The sequence below is a fragment of the Equus asinus genome, chromosome 3 (assembly GCF_041296235.1).
Source record: "Equus asinus isolate D_3611 breed Donkey chromosome 3, EquAss-T2T_v2, whole genome shotgun sequence".
NCBI classification, from domain to species: domain Eukaryota; kingdom Metazoa; phylum Chordata; class Mammalia; order Perissodactyla; family Equidae; genus Equus; species Equus asinus.
The window spans coordinates 63,658,161-63,673,932 of record NC_091792.1 but is presented as its reverse complement, the minus strand read 5'-3'; the positions used below and the strand labels follow the sequence as shown (position 1 = coordinate 63,673,932).

The window sequence follows — 15,772 nt, the reverse complement described above, 5'->3', positions numbered from 1 at the left end:
ACCTGCCTCTGAGCTCTGCCATGGGTCCTCTCTGGACCTCACCTACTTGTGGTCACGCTCTCTCCTCAAGGGAGAGGGGTGTGAGTCAGATTCCTCTGCCACGAGAAGCCCAGGCTCCAGGGGGTCAGTGCTAATGGAGCCCAAGCTCCCTGGGGAGGGAGGTACGGAACTCACAATGGGGTCTCACCAAGTTACCCTATTTCTACTGAGAACCAAAATCCACAAGATGGATGGAGCTCCCTTCCCGTGACCAGCATCACCATTCACCACGACGGGAGGGTCCTCCGTTCCCAGCAAAGATCTCTTCCCAATGGGCTATCTTGCTGGGCACAGGGGTCAGGGATAGGCACCAGGTGTTGTTCTCAGCAAGCCATTCTCTTGGAAGCATTCCAGGCTGTGGGTCATGGGGAGCCAGCAGGCTGAAGGAACACCTGAACGGCACCCTTGGCAGCGGCCCTGGGCTCCAGACCTACCCCAGGTGGAGGGCTTTCACGTGTCGTTTGATGCCCACAATAGAGCGCAGGACTTTGCCACAGTTTGGCCACAGGCACTTGTACATCACCTTCACAGAGTTCTAGGAGGAAGGAAGACGGATAATTGGAGTATGTTCCTCTCCCTCATGCCCCTCTCACCCTCACCCAGTGGGAACTTCCACTGCCTTCAAACAGAACCCAACAAAAAGTCCTGCGGAAGGGGTTCTCTGGGGCCAGAGAAACTGACAAGCAGAGGCAGAGAGCGCGGACCCAGGAGACGGTCCTGGTGGCCAGCAGCAGTGCCTGGCACTGTAGGAAGACCCCACCGGAGGCCTCTCACACACAGGCCTCTGTAGGAGTGTGGGAAAAGAAGGCAGAGACTGGGGCAGAGATGAAAGGAAAAGGAAGTGGCATTAAAGAGCACTAAAGATTCCATTAGGCTCCTGGGACTATCATGAGATCAGAAGCCACAAAGGGAAACTGAAAGGGGATGGAGCCAGAGAAGGCCTGGGACCTGCGGGGGGGCCCCTCCCCTCCACAGCTGGCTGGCTGGCCAGCCCCTCACCAACCCTCTTGCCCGAGTTCACCCTCATACCATACTTTGTACCTTTCTTTTGCGTGGAGCTGGTTCATCCAACAGGAAAGCGTCTGGATCGGTCTCAAATCCATTATCAGTTTGGGGAGAACCAAAGGCGTCCCCCAAATACTTGGGGCTGGCCTGGGGGTGGGGGGGCGAGGGGGTGGAAACGCCGCTGCTCCCGCTCCAGTGCCCGCTGGTGGTGCTGCTGCCGCTGTCGGACACGTCCCCGCTCTCCTTCCACGGGTCACAGGCCGCGCGGGAAGCTGGCCAGAGAGAAGACAGAGGACGCTCACGGGCCTGTCCCCGGGCACGGCTCTGGCACGGCCAGCCCAGGTGGGAGACCACGAGATTCTCGTTTGGAGTCCGGGCTCCTGAAGCCAATTCCCGGCTCTGGCTCTGGCTGGTTTTGCCACTCTGAGGGCAAGGGGGGACAGTGGGAGGGACCCTCCGTCTCTGAGCTTTGGTAAGATGAGGAGTGGGCCCGTTCACTGCAGCAGTCTCCATGAGCAGCCCTGGTCTGCTCTAGTGGACACTTCCTACCACAGCCATGTTGCTAATCATTGACCAAGCAACACACGCTGCAACTTCATTTTGTGTATTAGTAACAGAAAGAGAACCTAATTAAAACATATTTCTCCCTTTATATGTTAAAAGAAAGCAGGAGGAGAGTGGGGAAGGGAGGAGAAAAGCCCCTGCAGCCGCCAGGTCTAACAGGTGGGTGAGAGTGTGCACACACAGCGTGCCGGGTACCACTCAGGAAGCTCTCCCTACAGCGCTGTGGGATGGAAAGGCCAAGTTCAGAGCTTGTGGACCAGCTTTCTTGAAAAACGCCTTTCGATAATTTAAACCTAGGCAAATACACCAAAACCTGTGTGCAAAAAGAAACCATTTGGCTCTTACAGGAGGAATAACATCTAGCAGAGCGAGCTGCAGCCCACGTGGCTCCCACTTTTAGCCAGAAGTAACACGTTTGGAGAGGGAAAGGTAGGCTCTGAGAGTGATTCAGACTAATCACCAGACGACAGGAAGCCCTCACGCCTGACGTGGCCCTGAACCCGCTGCCCTCCTCCCAGCGTCTCAACAGGAAGATCACCAGGAGACGCATGAAATTTTCAGTTTTTAAATTGCCTGTCTTCAGACTGCTTTAGGCCCAACCCAGACTCTTCCATGCCTAGGCCGTGAATCCATTTACAGTATAGGAGAGTCTGAAATTCTGATACACAGAAATGGCAAGAGAAGGGGGAAAAAGCGCTGTGACGCACAGGTATGGTGGCCAAGTCCCCAAAAGACCCATCTCCCAACACGGGTGGGTGTTCCATGGGGTGTTCCTGGATTCAGAGATCGACTACCACAGCCCTTGTGGCCAGCACAAAAACTCGACTGCTTTTCTCTCATCCTGCTCTATGTTCCAAACCGCTTCTAGGCTAATCTAGGCTCCCAGCATTCCATGTTTCCAGTGCAGGCTGTCCTTAATCCAACTTCACACGCCAGGGGAAGCCCACCCAAACGGAATGGGCTGGATGAACTCTCCCCTCCCCAAGTATCACTGTCAAGCCTCAAAGCTATGACTTCCCCTTCCTGGAAACCAAGAGTTTACGATATCTACACATGGCACTTAAAATAAGGGAGCCCTTCAGGTAAGAATTCAGGAGCCAGGGCCAGCCCCGTGGTGCAGAGGTTAAGTTCCCACGTGCCGCCTCAACGGGCCGGGGTTCGCCGGTTCCAATCCCGGGTGCGGACAAGGCACTGCTTGGCAAGCCATGCTGTGGTGGGTGTCCCACGTTTAAAGTAGAGGAAGACGGGCACGGATGTTAGCTCAGGGCCAGACTTCCTCAGGAAAAAGAGGAGGACTGGCAGTGGATGTTAGCTCAGGGCTAATCTTCCTCAAAAAAAAAAAGAATTCAGGAGTCACTAAAGGGTCAACAGGTCAAGGGTCCACACCTGTCCACTCGGGAAACTTATCTGGGAGAGAAGGGCAAGGAGGAGAATGCTCCATCTAGGTGATCAGCACTCTGGAAATAGAGGGCAGGTCAAACCGCAGCAAAGCCTACATCACAGCAGCCTTCCACAAGGAACCGTGCAAATGGCCCAAAGGCTGAAGGTGGCAAAGTAGCACACAAAGGATGAAAAACATAAAACAAAGCAAGAAGTCAGTATCATAAATTAATCCATAAGCTATCAGGTGAACATAAATGACTCTACCTTAGATAAGATTTCCAGGGCAGGGGAAATAGGAATTCTACAGCATAGAAACAAAGTGCTCCTCTGCAAACGCACAGCAAGGGGAGTTCACGGTGAGCCTTTAAGAAATAGGCCTCATTCCCTCTGTTCTTTACACACACGCACAACGCGCAGAGCCATCCTAACAACTCCAAAGGGAGCAGGTGGTTTCTGTGTAGAAAGAATCCATGATGACAGCAAGGTTTGGGTTGTTGTACAGACCTCACCCCGCAGAATACTTCAATATAATCAGCTGCCGAGGAAGCCTTATTTTTCCACTGACTTCAACCATAAGATCAGAAATAAACTGTAATGGAAAAAATCTTTAATAGACAATTTTTTGTCAAAAAGGGACTTAATGGCCTAGTATCAGTTAAGGCGTGTTTTGTTGGGGTGTGTGTGAACATGTATGCACGTGTTATACACACATAACCTGATGGGAATTGGAGTCAATGCTTTTCTTTCCCTTTATGACTCTTTCCTGGATCTTCCTTCTGTTGACCAACTTCCTGGATCTCTTAAACTTGCAGAATTTCCTGAGAACTTTAAAACTGACTCCTTCCTCTGCATTTTGCTTGTGTAGCTCCCAAGTGCTAAGAGAGCAGGTGTGCAACACTATGCTGCACAACCAGGTGCCATCAGACTACAGTGACTACTCCAGCAGCCTAGTCACTGACCACAGGCTTTGGGCGAAATAAGTAAGTTTGCTTTATCACACCTCTAAACGTACTTTCTATCTAGGAGATGACTGTGAGGGATACTTGTAAAGGCCACCTTCCTCCTGGTATGTGCTCCAAGCAAATTCCATACTTTCCTACAAGCTTTTAAGTAGCTTGCAATCCGGTTAGATCTCACCCATGAAAAAGTTATTCCCTGGGAGTAAGTCAGGCCAGCCCTATAAGGAATTTCAAAAAGAACTTCAGGTTCACCACCAGCCTCATCAAACAACTAACATCCAGCAACCCTTCTTCCTCCCAGATTACTGATAATGGATTTTGGGGTCGCACTAGAAGAATTTTTCTTTTAGTTCATAAATTTGCTTTGAAGTCATACTCTTGGTTTGTATTAAGCATTCAGATTTATTTTAGACTTCAGCTCATTTAGTTCAGGTCCTTGGCCTGTAGGTCCTCATTAATTTACAAGGCTGAGGCACTTGGAATGGGGACATGAATTTTCTGAGGCCACTAGAGGACCATTTAGTAAGTTTCTGCCTTTGTGAACTAAATATTCCTCTACTGGCCTTGCTCAGGCCCCCACCGAAGTGCCTCATTCACTTACTCCCACAGAAGAACTTACTCCAGTGGCCAGTGTGCCTCAGTCCCATGCTCAATCATCTTCACAATGCACCAGGAAACTTCTCCCCAGATGAGGAAACTGAGGAAAAAGAATGGAAGCATCTAACTCAACGTCACTCAGCCATCTGAGGTGCACGTGAGAAGAGACTCCAGAGATCCTGTTGGTAGGCTGGTGACTGTGGCAATTAGCTGCTCAAAGCAGAGGGGATCAGCCCTGAGCCTCTGCTGCACCCAGAACCCACACAAGCCCCCTTCCTCACCAGAGAAGTTGGCATCAGCTCCAGGAGGACTCTGCACGACTGGGCTGCAGGACAGGGACGTGAGCACCATGGCCGCCATCATCTCATCCATTTCCACTGCATCCGACTTCCTGGATTCAAATGGGTGAGTGCCAAAGGTTGCTTCCTGACACGCGATCATCTTACACTTCTAGACTGCCCCCTCCACGCCCCCACTACAATCAGCCAATGTGTGCTCAAGCAATATAAATTAAATCAAGCATGAAGGTTTCTACTGATTCTTCATGAAAAACACTCATTCTGAATTATGTTTATAATATCAGTCAACCCCAATAGAAGCTGGAGGGTCTCCATCCCACTGCTGACATCCTGATGCAGCTCCGTTTTCCCCTGAATTCCCTCCCTAACTCGGACGCTGGAGCTTAAAATGGAGAATTTTATTTGGGGGAAACAGACAAGAGTCAAAGCAATGAAATAAAGCATAGGCATAAAAGACGCCCGCTGGAATCTGAAAGCACTAAAATCACCCTCCTTTCCTTGTCTTACATTTAAGTTTAAGAGGGAGCAACTACACTAACCAATTCTTTTCCTCTCCTCCCCAAAAATGAGGAATTTTGATAGCTTCTGAATGTCAACAGAACCTATTACATAAGACAATGAGCAAGTAAACCAGAAACACTAAAATAAATCTCCCAATGCTTTATACAGCAAAGTTCTATAAAATTTCACGTGCAATTTTTTAAAAATCCATATCAAGTTACATTATTTGGAAGTGAAACTAGAGCTATCTCTAAGTTAATGCGAAAGTATGAAAAGTTAGTCCGAAATAAATTTCTAGGTAGCTTGCCTACTTCAAAGACTGTATTCATTCATTCTTTACAATTCAGATGCACTAAAATATGTGACTGGGTTTGAAGCAGCTAAACCAAGTGTAGTAATATATTAAACATATCAGCATCCTCTTTTTTGTATGATCTTTGTATTTCTATTTACACAGAACAGAAAACTTCTTTGCCAGCATTCCACCGAATTCACAATCACAAATACTGTTACTCTAGTCTGGTCTCAAGACACCGGGTGTACTGTCACTAACAGCAGTACCACAGAGAAACACAGAAAGAGGTGGAATGGGGCTTAACTTCTTGCACATCTTGTATATAAGACAATCTCCACTGGCAGGTCTTCTTTTTTATTGTGAAAGATCAACGTGCATAGAGTATGCAACATAAAAATTAGTATATATTCTAATGTATATTCTAATAAAATCGTATCATAAAATTCTGAAGCAAAATGTACATTCTTCATTCAACATCAAGGTTCTGAATATCTAAGCCAGGGGCCAGCAATCTATGGGCTGCGGGCGGGCACAGCCTGCCGCCTACTTCTGTACGGCTTGCAAGCTAAGAATGGTTTTACAATTTTTAACTGGTTTTAAAAATCAAAAGAAAAATATTATTTGACATGTGACACAGGAAAATTACATAAAATTGAAAGTTGAGCATCCATAAGTAAAGTTTTTTGGGGGTGCAACCACGCTCACTTGTCTATGTACTTCTGTGGCTGCTTTCACACACCACAACAGAGCTGAGTAGTTGCAACAGGCACTCTGGCCCACAAAGCCTTACATTAATTACTATCTGGCCCACTGAGAACAAGTTTGCGGACGTCAAATCTAAGCCATTTTTTCCCTCTCCCTTGTCATGAAAAACAAAGAACAAATTTTAGGTTAAGCATAAAAAGAGGAAAAAAATAACCTTTAGCCAAACCGAAGACACATCACTCATAACAGAATTGGGGGAGAAAAGATGCCATTCTGGGTTTCTTTAAAAGATGCCTTCTCTGTATCCCATTTGTCCAATATCTTGACAGCTAGGCACCTAGGACTTACGCATTCTTTCCCCATCCCAAGGCACCCCAAGACCCCACACTTCACCACCCTCCTGTCTTTCAGAGCCCAGGTTCTTCCACACAAACCTCTTTGGGACATCAATGTTCCTGGAGACAGGCCTGTAGGCTGGCATCTGGGTTCCTTGCTCCAGAGGTGGTGCCTGAGGAATAGGGCCCTGCAACTCGGCCAGCCACACCTCCTCTGCTTTGCAGCAGATTTGTAACTTCTGATCCAACAGCCAGACAGTCACCTTATCCTCTGCCCAACTATGCTGCTCCACCAGTCCTGTGCATTCTTGACCCTCATACCACACATAAACCTGGGGGGAGAAAAACAGCAACCAGTGATCAGCACTTGATAGGTCTCACCCCATGTGCCCCAAGTTCTGGGAGCCAGGATACACCTGCCACAAACTGTATTCTCTGACTCATCTTTAATTCAAACAGATGCTCCCAGGTACCTGCTTCCCACCTGGGCACCCAGACTAGCCACACTGGATTGGTTCTTCCCCAAACAGATCCTTATAAATTCTCTAGCTGGAGAAAGCGAACATGTCCATTTCTGGGATTTTTTTCCTGAACTTGGAATCTGTATGGGACTGAAGTTATCATCTTAAAATAGACTGTTCTAACTATAAGATGTTTTCTATAAGCCTCATGGTAGCCACAAAGCAACAAAAACCTCTAGTAGATACACAAAAGATAAAGAGAAAGGAATCAAAGCATACGACTATAAAAAAATCAACAAATCACAAAGGAAGACAGCAAGAGAGGAACAAAGGAACTACAAAAGTCAGAAAACAATTAACCAAATCACAACGGTAAGTCCTTACCTATCAATAATCACTTCAAATGTAAATGGATTAATTTTTCTGATCAAATGAATCTGGAATCTATATCCATCCCTCTTATTTCTTGCCCTGCTTGCCTTTGAAGGCCTGTTTATCTGCTGGTTCCCAACTATTGCCTTGAATTGCCTTACGCCTTACATCAAAAAATTGCATTTTTCCCTTCAGAGAATTCTCAGTCTGCCTGGAACAAGATAGCAGAAGCGCAGAAGCAGGCTGACTTCTCTCAAAGGGTACATAGCGGTTGGCAGGTCGCCTTACCTCATGGGAAGAGAGGACTGAACGACACAAGCCTTGGCAGGGAGACAGAAGGTAGAGTCTCTATTTACTGGCCCTTGAGAAGGCAGTGAGAGAGAAGCCCATCCACCTGGTCTAGTGAGAGTATCAGGCACAGGCGATGACTGGGCCCTGCCACGAGGAGAGGAACACTGGAAAAGGAAATCTAAATGGCATTCTGACTACACAAACACCTCTGTCTCTTGAAAATGTCTAAAGGTAGTTCAAAGACACAACTTTATCCATCTCTTAAAAGCTGAGATTCTTTCCCTTGTTTTCGTAAAGTTGCAAACTGATGCAGATTAAGAAAAACTGAGCTCTGGCCACGCCTCGAACTGAGGTTCTGAGTAGGGCTAAGCCAAGAATATCAGATGTCAGGTCTTTCCAGCTTTTCCTACAGACAGCATTGTCGTGCAGGAGCTCTGGGTCTGCTAAGGACGGCTCATTCTCTCAAGAAGCCTACTGCCCAAGGGCCCACATGGCTGCAAGGAATAAGTCTGTGTGCAAACTGGTGCCCAGAGTGTTTTTGGCCTGTCATTCAGGGCACCACTGGCCTGCCAGCCCTAAGCCTGGGGAGATCAGTCACCTGTCCACTCAGGGATCAACCTACCTTCTGCCCAGGCTGAAAGGCCACCTGCTGGAGGCCTGATGTGCTGGGAGCCTTGAAGACTTCCTTGGGCTGCTCCTGGCAGGAAGTGTCCTTAGAGGCGAGGAAGGGCTGGGGAGTCACCCCCTCCAGCAGCTCCGCCTGAGGCTCCGAGGGTGGGGCAGCCCCGGGAGGCCCCAACACCCGGGCTCCCAGGAGGGAGCGCTTACCAAGGCGCCGGGACAGCACAGTGGCCATGCTGCTGCCTTTCCTGGGGAGGCAAAGGGGACACGGAGTCCTTTAGTCTTTATCTGGAGGAATCAGGAAGCCCTACACGCAGCAGGAGCCCGTGAGCATCCATTAAAATAGATGAAGCATTTTAAAGTAACTTTTACAATTTTTTCTCTTTACAAAAGTAATATCCATTCCGAGTAGGACATTTAGAAAATACCAATAAGCACAAAGAAAAACAAATCACTCAAGAAGCTGCCTCCCAGAGATACCCACATTGCCTACATAGCATTCCAAGCTTTCTTCTATACGTGTATTTATATACTTTCATTCCTACTAAAATGGGATCATGGTTGGGTAAAGTGAATTTTCACTTGATATCTTGTGTAGGTTTTACTCTATCATTAAGTGTTACTGTATAAAAACACTTTTAGAAGCCACACAGTTATTTTCTCGGGTGGATGTATCATCACCAATTTAACAAATCCCTTATTATTGGACCTGAGGGCTACATCCGGTGTTGCGCTGTTCAAACTGCTCTGCCTGCAGGGAGCATCTTTGAGCTCAACCTCAGCACACACACCAACGACCACTTCCTCGGTCTAGTTCCTAGATGTGATACGGCTAAGTCAAAGCATGAGGACATTTGCTGATACAGATTCTGAAGCTCAACTGGCTTCAAAGCTGCAAAGAGCCACAAAAACGAGCCACGCTAACTCTCCTCATTTCACACTTGAGGAACCTAATGCGTAGAGTTTAAGCGACTTGTTCACAGTGATAAAGGTAGTTGGTGCCACGGCCTGAATGAGATCTGGTCTCCTGACTTCAAGTCCAGGTGTCCAAGCTGCCCACACGCCACCTCCAACAGCACCCAGCGTCAGACCACTAACCACTCAGGGGTGAGGGACGCGTAGGACCACAGCCCTCACTTGAACAAGGAAGACCATTCCAGGCCTCAGTGCGTTCATCTCATGACCTACAGGAGCTGTTCTGCAAATGGCACACATCATTCCAGCATGCTCTGAGGCATCAACACACCCCCACTTGTCATACTCCAGAAAGCAGGAAATCGGGTAGGGCTATCCTCGCATTTTATAGAGAGGAAGAGCTAGGAAGGAGATCAGAACTAGAAACCTTGGTGTGACACTTCATTAGTCAAAATCCTCCTGCCTGGGAGGAGGGTCCTAACCACACTGGCACTCAACAAGCCCCAGGGCTGGGCAGGGCCATCAGGGGCCACCCCTTGACCTTCAGGCACCTACACCATTCCAGAAAAGAGGAACTCTATCTTATAGGTCCCTCAGTGACCCGAATCAGTCCACAAGCTTGCTCGTGGGAAATCCCTCCCCTGACCCACACCCCACCTGCCAAGTGAGACGCAGGGAAAACACAGATCTGTCCTCAGGCCACGCGGTCAGTCCCACTCAGAGCGTTTCCTCATCTATACATCACAATGCCTACACTCCCCTCACCAGCACCTTGGAGGAGCAAATGAGAACATTCCTGCAGAAGCTCTTCACAACCTGTAAAGCGTGACAGAAATGCAAAGGAGCATCATTATGATGAAGTCCAATCTAGTTCCAGCCTCAGTGGGAATGAATATTTTGGGCACAAGCTTCTTATTAATTCTGTATTAGACTTTACCATTCAGATTCTTAAAAAGATGATGAATGGTACCTTTTTTTCCCCATTAAGTAATAACATCTAACCCCAAGTCACTTGGAGGGCTCACCTCCGAATACCTCTTCCATATGTGTAGACAGTATATTCCTACTTAACACTTAAGAGCGTTTGCTATGTGCTAGACTGTTTTAAGTGCTGTACTGGCATTCTGCAGGGACCATTAGCATCCAGCCTTGTTCTGCTCTCAAAAAAAACCAGAGGCTCAGAGAGATTAAGAGACTTGATGAAGGTCAAAGCTGGTAAAAGGCCAAGTCAGGGACCCCAAGACCTGCGAACTTCAAAGTGTGCTTCTCAGGACTACACTGTGCTCCCCCTCCTCTTTCCAGATATGCTCTGCCTGGGACCCATGACCTGTGGCCTCTACTTCCCCATTCCTCATCTCCTTTGACTCCAGTGACTTCCATCTCTGCCATCTATGTCACAAACTGGCTTCAAGGTACTGCCCAACATCCGAAGGGTCAAGCTTTGTACTCACAACCCCCAACGGTACCCTCGTTGTCCCCAGCCTACTAGCTGCCCTTCTCTCCACCTTCATTCTTGCCAACTCCTGAGAATTGACCGCCACTGGTCGTACAAAAACAGGCCAGAACTCTGCAGTCCCTCCACCACCACAAATATGAATCCTTTGCTCCTGCACAGGTCATGGGGTGGATCCCTGCCAGGGGCCCGGCTGCTCCCAGGCCGGGGTCTGCGAGCAGAAGGGGAGGGATCAGACCCGGCACTTGGCAAACTCACACTGCCTGCCTTCTCCAGAGCGCTCGTGGCTCCTCAGCCATCCTGCGGTGCATCTCCTTTGGGTCCCCTAGCACACTTCTGATCTCTGATGTTCCAGGTCCTCTGTCCCCACCTACTCATTTATTCAGTTAGTATCCACTTGAGCAACTGATAAAGCACATCCGCAGTGCTGTGGCAGGTATAAAATACTAGGATTTTCATGGACCTCAATACCAATGCTATTTGCCTACCTGGAACGCCCACCAGGCTAACTCCACCCCAGCCTATTAAGCTCGGCATGTCAAGAGACCGTTCCAGCCACATTTCTCCTCCCTCCCGCCTCTCCCTCCTGGCCGCACTCACACCAGACGAAAACTGTCACCACAGCTATGGGTTCAAACTGTCTTTGAACAGTTCCGTAAACCTTCTTCACTTTTTCCCTTGTCCAAAAACACCTCAGGGGTTCGTTTGGGTCTCATGCCATCTCAACATCTCCCAAACCCTGGGCTCTTTCCCGGTCATTCCAGCAAATTATGCTAAGCAAATATCTCCACAAAAACAAAACAGGAGTGGGAAAAATACCTTTAAAAGATAATAAAGTTGCAAATATTGAGGAAAAGGGTTTGGCTCATTTTTACAAGTATTTTACTCAGAGGTTCCAGGGCTGGAATCAGATCGCATGGTGTCTCCATCCTGAATTCCCTAGAAAGCAAAGCAAAGGTAGGAAAAGGTCGAAGTCAAAGCATCCTACCGAGTTCCTGTTCAGTTGTCCAGTGACTTTATACTCAGTAACACCATGGGAAAGCTTTACTATAACAATAAAGAGGAAGAGAAACGTAGGGAGCAAATGCTTTACCACTACAAAAGAAAAAAATGTATATCTAAGCTAACTCGGTTTGAAAAACTCAGTCACCTACCGTGATCCTTGAAGTCTCAAGCCAGAAATAAGAAGCCCTGACTCTCGGCTTAATTTCATCGAGCTCTTGAAGAGCTAGAGGTGAAGCCGCAGTGCCACGGGGAGACAGCAGGTGGCAGCACCCATCCATTCAAAGGACGGCCCTCTTCCTGACCAAAAACATGGCGGCCTCCCCCACGCTCCCCAGCAGGAAGTGTGAGGTTTCCTCCACCAAAAATGAAGAAAGGGTAGCATTTCCAAAATTCCTGGCTTCCAGTCTCCAGAGAGAGACTGAAATATTTGGCTAACAAACTCTGATGCTGTTTTCGAAACCCTTTTTTTTTTTAAATTTAAAGAATACTTTTTTTGGTTTGTGAAGCCTGCTGGATCTGCAGAGTTGGGGAACGTGCCCTCTTCCGGCTTGGTCCCACGGGCGCTTCCTGTCCTTCTCTGGCTTTTCTCCTTTAACTTGCCCGAATTCCACACTGAAATGCATTTTATTATTTGCTTTATTTTTAGACTACCCAAATCTTAATTTTTAAAAGCAGAAGAGAAAGGAGGAAGGGAAACTGCCTTTATTAAGTGCCTAATGGGCACTTTCACAAATTATATCTAATTTAATCCTCAGAACGACTTGAGAGAAACACCATCTTTTATTTCTGATGAGGAAACTGAACCCCAGGGAGGTTCGGATGCTGAGGGTACACAACTAGGAACCTGAGTCCTGGGGGCTGAACTCATGTCTGTCTGGTGTCAACGATTACAATCCTGCCATTATTCCAGTGCGTCTAGGATCTCTCAAAATAAAACACTCAGTTAAGCTGCTTTTCATCTACATGGTATTTTCTTTTCCTATGTCAGTGAACCATAATGGAAAAACACAGCTCCCAATCCTGCAAGTCTCTAGTTCCATTTCCTCGTGCACTTTCCTTCCTTGAAAATCTCTTCCACCTGCACCTTAGCCTCCTACCTACAAAATAAAGGTCAATGTTTTAGTCAAAACATGTTAAAGTAACAGTCCAAGTCACTGTTAATCATTTAGTGGCTTGGGAAGACCTTTATACACAAATTGCCCTCTGAGAGGGCACAAAGAGACTGTAATCAATCCCAAAAGCTAAGGAAAATTTTAGCCAAGTTCATACTGGGGATTGATAGCACGCAAGAAAAAAACACAAATCTAGACTAAATGCAAGCTGAGCAGCATCACCAGGTGTGATTCACTGCCTCTCCTGTGTCCACCGCACACTCATCCTGATATTACAGACATGGCTCCAGAGAGAACACAATCAACAGAGTCCTCCAGGGATTCAGAGGTGAACTCGAGCACCTACAGACGTCTGCGTGCAGCTGGGAGGAGGAACTCTAGGGTCTAGAGTTACCTTCCAGGATTGCCCATTACTGTTCAGCTCGGATGGAGGGTCCTTACCATCCCCCCCAGCATGCTGCTATCAATCTATCTGTAGCTTCCTTCAAACCTCTCTTCTCTGATGTCTCCTTCTATTCACTCCTCTGTTGGTTTCTTTCTTCGGAGCTATCAATGGTCTGTATAAACCAATCATCCCCTAATTTGCCATATGGTTTTGGTTTTTTTTCCCTCAAAGATTGGCACCTGTGTTAACAACTGTTGCCATTCTTTTTTCTGCTTTTTCTCCCCCAACCCCCCCAGTACATAGTTGTATATTTTACTTGTGGGTCCTTCTAGTTGTGGCCTGTGGGACGCCGCCTCGGTACGGCCTGATGAGCGGTGACATGTCCACACCCAGGATCTGTACTGGTGAAACCTTGGGCCACCAAAGTGGAGCACGTGAACTTAACCACTCGGCCATGAGGCCGGCCCTATGCCATATGGTTCTGATGCAGCAAAGCAAAATCAAGGAACATCTATTTCAGGGTAACACTAACAATGCTTCAACATGTAGCCAAATCCCACTTTATGATGTTACATTCACAACTTACAGGAATTCCTTGATTGAAACATAAACTCATGCAAAAAAAAAAAAAAGACTTTCCTGCTGATGTACAGTTTTAAGGGGATCCTGAGCCCTCTTGTTCTTCTCATCCCTACCACTGTCACCAATAGGAGGGGTTGGCTACCCTAGAATACATATTTTGGTCAATGTCCAAAAAGGGTTAGCCCTTTTCCAGGCTCAGCAAACATATTCTGATGTGCTAAGAGTCCTTAATGAGGACATCTGCCATCAGTTAAATAACTGGAACAGACAGAATAGGAAAACAAATGCTCTCTGTGGGTCTGGGTTGCAAATTGCTATTTGACATGTGACTGTTGCCGGACAACCACGTCTGAGCACATGTACATGTGTGTGCACACACTCATACACAATGGCTGCTCTCTCCTCCCACCCAGGGACATTGCAGCAAGCCATGACATCACCTAGTGGCACTTCTAGGACACAGGTCATAAGTCACAGTGATTCATTACAAAACTAATGGTTTTTGTTTTGTTCTGTTTTTTAAGCTGAGGAGAGTGAAGTTTAGAGTAAGACTCCCATGTGCTAAACCTTGGGTGCCTGCTTCCTCTCTAATGAACAATTTATGGATCAAGGGGAAGGACGTCAACCCTCTGCCAAGAGTTTCAGATTCTCTACTAAACCTCAGCTTTCTATTTTATGATCTCCACTGGGTAACCACTGCACAGATCAATGGTTTGAGTTTTCAGTTCTTTCACTATTATTTCACATAACATTCTTAATCTTTTATCAGAAAGTTGCTATTTTTTTCTTTTAAATCTGTAAAGTTTTCACTTAACTTTTTTCAGTGTGGTGTTCTAAGCTCATCCAAAGGTCAAGATGTTGCAGCAAACCACATCTCTTATTTTACGACAGCACTCAATGGACAATGGGATTTCCAAACAATTCATTTCTCAGCAATTCTTAGCCAGAATTGATCGCTGTTGAGAGCTGCCGTGTACATGTGCAGCACATCTATGGTTATACGCAAATATGTCTGGGATCCTCTCAGTTGCAGGTCACCCTTGAACTCTGGGAAAAGCAAGTTCTCACACTCCATCATCACCAGCCAAATACTGCCTGCTGGTTCTCAAGCCTTATTTTCTCCTGGGCTCATTTAGAAAAAGCAAAAAATACTCACTTCACTGAGCATATATTGACCTTTTCTTCCCAGAGGACTCTGGCTTTGAATACAAACCTCTGTGAAAGTAGCCAAGGCCTGAGCTAAAACTTCTAGATCTCTCAAGTTATTTATCAGGCTGTGTTATACCATTTTTAAAATGTGTGGTGTGCATTGTAGATTTTCACAATACAAGCTAAAGATACACAGCAGTGAGCATATCAGCGACTGATCCAATACCATCATTTCTAAATCAGCTGTTCAGAGAATGACCATTTGGATTCTCAGGGCATCCTAATTATTATCTCTTTCTGAAGGTTTTTAAAAACCAGATTACGGGGCCGGCCCCGTGGCCGAGTGGTTAAGTTCGCGCGTTCTGCTGCAGGCGGCCCAGTGTTTCGTTGGTTCGAATCCTGGGCGCGGACATGGCACTGCTCGTCAGACCACGCTGAGGCAGCGTCCCACATACCACAACTAGAAGAACCCACAACGAAGAATACACAACTATGTACCGGGGGGCTTTGGGGAGAAAAAGGAAAAAATAAAATCTTTAAAAAAAAAAAAAAAAACAGATTACACTGCACCAATGTATAATAGCTTAGATTAACAGTAAAATTAAAATGACAGACTCTCAGAATTGACAGGGACCTTAAAGGTTGCCCATCCCCCATGCGGGACCAGAACCCTCTCCACAGCATCCCCTGTAAGTGAGCATCCAGCCTTCCCATTATTGTAATAGGTGTAATAGAATAATGGGA

The 15,772-nt window shown here is 47.0% G+C and overlaps 1 protein-coding gene across 6 annotated transcripts in view; it reads right to left on the bottom strand.

Annotated features, from left to right (window-relative positions):
• Positions 1–15,772, bottom strand: part of ZNF395 (zinc finger protein 395) — a 42,014-nt gene that overhangs the window by 6,753 nt on the left and 19,489 nt on the right. For 4 of the 6 annotated variants that reach the window (XM_044766882.2, XM_070505144.1, XM_044766881.2 and 1 more), the window contains exons 2-6: positions 8,429–8,675; positions 6,782–7,014; positions 4,829–4,938; positions 1,081–1,316; positions 474–574 (exon numbers count right to left, since the gene is read on the bottom strand). In XM_044766882.2, coding sequence (XP_044622817.1) covers positions 474–574; positions 1,081–1,316; positions 4,829–4,938; positions 6,782–7,014; positions 8,429–8,662 — 914 coding nt within the window. In that variant the 5' untranslated portion in view covers positions 8,663–8,675. Of the gene's footprint in view, positions 1–473; positions 575–1,080; positions 1,317–4,828; positions 4,939–6,781; positions 7,015–8,428; positions 8,676–9,999; positions 10,159–11,614; positions 11,730–15,772 lie in introns of those variants that run through there. The other 2 variants (XM_070505143.1, XM_070505142.1) reach the window with 2 other exon arrangements.